The sequence below is a fragment of the Tachysurus fulvidraco genome, chromosome 10, assembly GCF_022655615.1.
Source record: "Tachysurus fulvidraco isolate hzauxx_2018 chromosome 10, HZAU_PFXX_2.0, whole genome shotgun sequence".
Taxonomy (NCBI): domain Eukaryota; kingdom Metazoa; phylum Chordata; class Actinopteri; order Siluriformes; family Bagridae; genus Tachysurus; species Tachysurus fulvidraco.
This window is the reverse complement of record NC_062527.1, coordinates 21,303,735-21,309,594: the sequence shown is the minus strand read 5'-3', so window position 1 is coordinate 21,309,594 and position 5,860 is coordinate 21,303,735. Positions and strand designations below refer to the sequence as shown.

The following is a 5,860-nucleotide window of genomic DNA, read 5'->3' as shown; positions in this document are numbered from 1 at the left end:
TCCTCGTTACTAAACAATAAGCAGTTAAGTGAGAGTGAGAGTGAATGATCTACTTTGATCATCCTGCACTGAGCTGCATGCCAAAATCAACCCACGCTGCTCTCCAACTGTTTGGAGTTGTTAAGTAAGCTGAAATAGGCCTGCTTATCTCACACAACACGCTGTTCTTACAAAAAAAAATCATCACATGGCTGAAAACACAGACAGGGACACACACTTGTTCAGAAGAATCGTGTTTAGTCACGGGAGATTGACCGACGTTCATCATCCCTTCTGCTGATTGGTTTAAACCTCAGTGACCTCACAAGACCGTCACAAGGGAATGAAGAACCAGTGAGATGCTCTGGGACCAGAGCTGAAGCGTGAAAGGGCTGAGAATAAGGATAAAGCTCACGGAATATGAACAATTTTCTACATTCTTCAGGAAGAACCAGAAAGATGTATTCTCGTTGGTGCCATACAAGAACTCATTTCGGTTCCCCAAAAGCCTTTCAGTACATGGTTTATAAAGGACCCTCTTTTTTCTTTATTCTCTTTATAGAACCATCAAACCTGACCAAGAACCGTAGAAGAACTTTTATTTTTTAGATGAGAAGAGAATTTTATAAACTTCTACATACAGAAACATTCAGTGGTAAACTTCGGCGCTGACACTTTATGGGGTTCTAACTTATAGAAGCTCTCATTTTTAGGGTTCCGTATAAACACATTATGGGTTCTATGTATAGAAATATTTTGTTCTAGGGTTCTACATACAGAGACTCTCAGTTGCAGGGTTCTGTATATAAGCTTTATGGGTTCTACATACAGAGACACTCAGTTGCAGGGTTCTGTATAGAAGCTTTATGGGTTCTACATACAGAGACTTTCAGTTTTAGGGTTCTGTATATAAGCTTTATGGGTTCTACATACAGAGACACTCAGTTGCAGGGTTCTGTATATAAGCTTTATGGGTTCTACATACAGAGACAGTTGCAGGGTTCTGTATATAAGCTTTATGGGTTCTACACACTCAGTTGCAGGGTTCTGTACATAAGCTTTATGGGTTCTACACACTCAGTTGCAGGGTTCTGTATATAAGCTTTATGGGTTCTACACACTCAGTTGCAGGGTTCTGTATATAAGCTTTATGGGTTCTACACACTCAGTTGCAGGGTTCTGTATATAAGCTTTATGGGTTCTACACACTCAGTTGCAGGGTTCTGTATATAAGCTTTATGGGTTCTACACACTCAGTTGCAGGGTTCTGTATATAAGCTTTATGAGTTCTACACACTCAGTTGCAGGGTTCTGTATATAAGCTTTATGGGTTCTACACACTCAGTTGCAGGGTTCTGTATATAAGCTTTATGGGTTCTACACACTCAGTTGCAGGGTTCTGTATATAAGCTTTATGAGTTCTACACACTCAGTTGCAGAGACACTTCAGTGGTTCTACGTTCAGAAACCAGAAATCAGTAGATTCTAAACTCTAGACCTATTTTTTTCTTTCTAAGTGATTAGGCTGAATAAATAAATCCAATTCTAGCATCCCCATGTGTTCTACAGGTTTGACCCTTCAAAGAACCATTGAGTGAAGAGAGTCTTATGTGTAGACCCCCTTCAGAAATCTTACACAAGTACGGATGTTGTCAGGACTCAGCCCGGACTTTGGCCACGTGCTTTTGTTTATGTTTTGTCACATGTCTGCCCCGCCCTTGTCTCTTCCTCCCCACATCTGTTCCTCATGTGTCTAATTGTGATTAGTATTTAGTCAAGCTGCCACTCTGGTCAGCTGTGGACGTCGCTCGGCCCTCCTGCTCGGCTGTGGACGTCGCTCGGCCCTCCTGCTCGGCTGTGGACGTCGCTCGGCCCTCCTGCTCGGCTGTGGACGTCGCTTGGCCCTCCTGCTCGGCTGAGGACGTCGCTCGGCCCTCCTGCTCGGCTGTGGACGTCGCTCGGCCCTCCTGCTCGGCTGAGGACGTCGCTCGGCCCTCCTGCTCGGCTGTGGACGTCGCTCGGCCCTCCTGCTCGGCTGTGGACGTCGCTCGGCCCTCCTGCTCGGCTGTGGACGTCGCTCGGCCCTCCTGCTCGGCTGTGGACGTCGCTCGGCCCTCCTGCTCGGCTGTGGACGTCGCTCGGCTGTGCCGCCATGTGCCTTGCTCCCCCCACTTGCCTTGCCATGTGCCTTGCCCCCCCCACTTGCCTCGCCATGTGCCTTGCTGCCCCACCTGCCTCGCCGTGTGCCTCGCTCTTCCCTCATGGACCTCCTCAGGACTGTCATTAAGACGGATTGGCGTGATGGGAGTCTGCCCCGCCCTTCTCTCTTCCTCCCCGCCTCTGCACACCTGTTCCTCGTGTGTCTAATTGTGATCAGTATTTAGTCGAGCCGCGTTGCCTTAAGCAGCTTGGAGTCCTCTGTTGTCTTGTCTTTTTTTTTTTTTTTTTTTAAAGTTATTAAACTTGAAATATTTTATGCCATCCTGCATTTGGGTCTGTTTTATCCCCACATTCCTGACAGCTGTGGTGTGTAAGGTGAGAATATTATATACTGTAATCGAGTTTAGGATGAAAAGGAGGAATGAAAATAGATTTTTTTTTGTACCCAAACATTTCTGCTTAGTTTAGAAAGAATGCCATGAAACCCAGAGATGTTCCACAAACCTTATATTTATGATTTATAATCCATGCGACAGCCATCAATCAAATATATTACATACCAAAAGTGAAGTGAGACACAGGATATGAGATGTGAAGTAATGAAGCAACTCCAATGAAAAAAAAAAAGAACCGAGTCAAACTGAAAAACAAACTCATTAAGAACGGTGAGATAAAAAGATAAACATTTTACATCTTATAACCGAGTGTCTAACGAGTAAAGCCTGTGAACACCCGAGGACACGAGAACATAAATCTATCACCATATCATCGCAATCAGCATCGCTGTCTATTTACACACTTATCAAAAAGTTCTACTGTAACCCTGACACACCAACCAATGTTCTCCAAGAACATTTAGTTCTTCTAGCTACAGTATAGGGTTCTGCACCAAACCTTTTGGGCTTCATGGTTTAAAATAGTTATATTTAGGGGTTCTAGATTTAGAAACAATCACCTGTAGTCTAGAGCTTCTAGACAGCTGAAGGGTTCCTCATAGTTCCTTTCAGCACTTGTGGAGCAGTTAGGGGTTTGGGGTTTGAAAACAGTTGCATGTAGCGGTTCTAGATTTGAGAGCATACAGAACCTCTAAGCATTCTAGACTAATAAGCCATCAGATGTACTGTAGGCTTCCCCAAAGAACTTATAAGGATTCAAGTATCAGAAACGCTAAGCTGTAGGATTCTGCATGGAACCTTTGGCGCATCTGCATTTAGAAATGCTATTTTGCAGGTTTGTACTGTTATGTTTATTAATAAACCTTATAAGGAAATGTACAGTAATGATGTAGAACTAGAATAAATATTATAAATAAAAATGATTCTAGTTTACAGCAGATCTACTGCAGAGAGGTGACCCAGAATTACAGTACAGCTGCTGAGGGCAGGAAGGTCAGTGTGTCCCAGAGACCACTGGTTCAGGCAGCTGCCTCGATCGGTTCTTGTGTTCGAATGTGAACACTGGGCAAGCAGAACCACGTGGGAGGAAGGTCTCGGCTTGTGCTGTCGTCCTGGAACTTAATGCTCAGGTAGAAATCTCCAGTGTAAAGGAACAGCAGCGCACCAGCACAGGTGGAGTTTCCTGCTGGACTCACCTGTAGAGAACAGAGGAACACAGAGTGAATAACATCACAGTGAAGGAGGTGTGGCCTCTGTACCTGTCAGTCTGAATGAAGGAGGCGTGGCCTCTGTACCTGTCAGTCTGAGTGAAGGAGGCGTGGCCTCTGTACCTGTCAGTCTGAGTGAAGGAGGCGTGGCCTCTGTACTTGTCAGTCTCAGTGAAGGAGGCATGGCCTCTGTACCTGCCAGTTTCAATGAAGGAGGCATGGCCTCGGTACCTGTCAGTCTCAGTAAAGGAGGCGTGGCCTCTGAACCTGTCACTCTCAGTAAAGGAGGCGTGGCCTCTGAACCTGTCACTCTCAGTGAAGGAGGCGTGGCCTCTGAACCTGTCACTCTCAGTGAAGGAGGCGTGGCCTCTGTACCTGCCAGTTTCAATGAAGGAGACATGGCCTCTGTACCTGTCAGTCTCAGTAAAGGAGGCGTGGCCTATGTACCTGTCAGTCTCAGTAAAGGAGGCGTGGCCTCTGTACCTGTCACTCTCAGTGAAGGAGGCGTGGCCTCTGTACCTGTCAGTCTGAGTGAAGGAGGCATGGCCTCTGTACCTGTCAGTCTCAGTGAAGGAGGCGTGGCCTCTGTACCTGTCACTCTCAGTGAAGGAGGCGTGGCCTCTGTACCTGCCAGTCTGAGTGAAGGAGGAGTGGCCTCTGTACCTGTCACTCTCAGTGAAGGAGGCGTGGCCTCTGTACCTGTCAGTCTCAGTGAAGGAGGCATGGCCTCTGTACCTGTCAGTCTCAGTAAAGGAGGCGTGGCCTCTAAACATGTCAGTCTCCGAAAAGGAGGTGTGGCCTCTGAACCCATCAGTCACAGTGATGCATGGTTTCTAAATCTCTTATTGAAGGAGGCGTGGCCTCTGTGTCCATCAGTTCCAAACAAAAATGTCTGTCATATACGACAGCAGATTCTTTTTTTCTCTCTTTTTTCAAGTGTAATCGCTCTTTCGGTTTGTGGTGTTTTGTTGTTACACAAACTGACAACTGTTTTAAATGCATCAAAGGTGCTACATAAATAAAATTATAATTATAATTAAACACAACACTCCCAATCACAGCCCAGAGTGCAGGCCTGTTGCCAAATATCACATTCTCCTGCCAGAAGGCTCGTGCATGCTTATTTAATTCTGCTGCATGAATACAGACTCTAATGAGACACACCCGACCCGGCTCATTGCACACAGATAACAGAGATAATCGGGGGCCTTAATCTCGGCCCGGGTGTGTGAGAGCACTTGGCTGGATTCAGTGCTTGGTCACACATCAGATGGAGAGTCGGAGCACAGCACGGTTTAATGTTCTCCTGGCACTGGCCTCATTCAGGTCATTAAAGGTTTAATGATAATGATAAGCTGATGATGCAGTCGCTGTACTTGCGTGGTTCAAAGTTCTTGGCTACGTTTTCAATCACGGGATTAGCGGACTCCTACGGTAACATTTATTTTTATAAGTGAATTCTTGTTTGGACCCAGAATCAGTACGTATCTGTGTATGTACAGTAATACAACAGGCCACCCAGCGTTACTGTATATAGCAGTGAACGTTTATGACATCACTTCTAGCATGTAGCAAACTAGCTTATCGTATATCTATAACATTGATTATTTTTCCTTTAACTGTATTCTCTGCCATGTTTGATGCTTTCCATGTTTTGTGTGTGTGTTTGTACCGAATCGATGTAGAAGGAGTTGGATCCGATGAAGGTGACGGTTTCCTGCAGCTCAAAGTTCTGCACGCCGTTCTGATAGTCCTGAAACGGCACCACGGTGAGAGAGAACGGGCCCACGGCGCTCTTGCTGCGATTGGTCAGCTTGACTTGCAATGGCACGGCGTCTCCCACCTTACAATCGGCAACCGTGTCACAATCGCACGCTTTACCGTTCACCGCTATGTCTGAGAGAGAGAGAGAGAGAGAGAGAGAGAGAGAGAGAGAGAGAGGGAGAACAAAAAGATCAGATGCAGAAAGCGAGATGACAAAAAGATGTGATTAAGATTTGCCAGATTTTTCACCTTCGCTGAGGGTGTTTATCAAAGTGCTAACACACACACACACACACACACACACACACACACACACACACACACACACACACACACACACACACACACACACAC

At 46.0% G+C, this 5,860-nt stretch overlaps 1 protein-coding gene across 8 annotated transcripts in view; it reads right to left on the bottom strand.

Moving 5' to 3' along the window:
• Positions 1-2,629: 2,629 nt before the first annotated feature.
• Positions 2,630-5,860, bottom strand: part of trappc9 (trafficking protein particle complex subunit 9) — a 209,727-nt gene continuing 206,496 nt past the window's right edge. For all 8 annotated transcript variants that reach the window (XM_047819251.1, XM_047819249.1, XM_047819252.1 and 5 more), the window contains 2 exons: positions 5,415-5,638; positions 2,630-3,730 (listed from right to left, as the gene is read on the bottom strand). In XM_047819251.1, the coding sequence (XP_047675207.1) occupies positions 3,554-3,730; positions 5,415-5,638 (401 nt within the window). In that variant the 3' untranslated portion in view covers positions 2,630-3,553. The remainder of the gene's footprint in view (positions 3,731-5,414; positions 5,639-5,860) is intronic.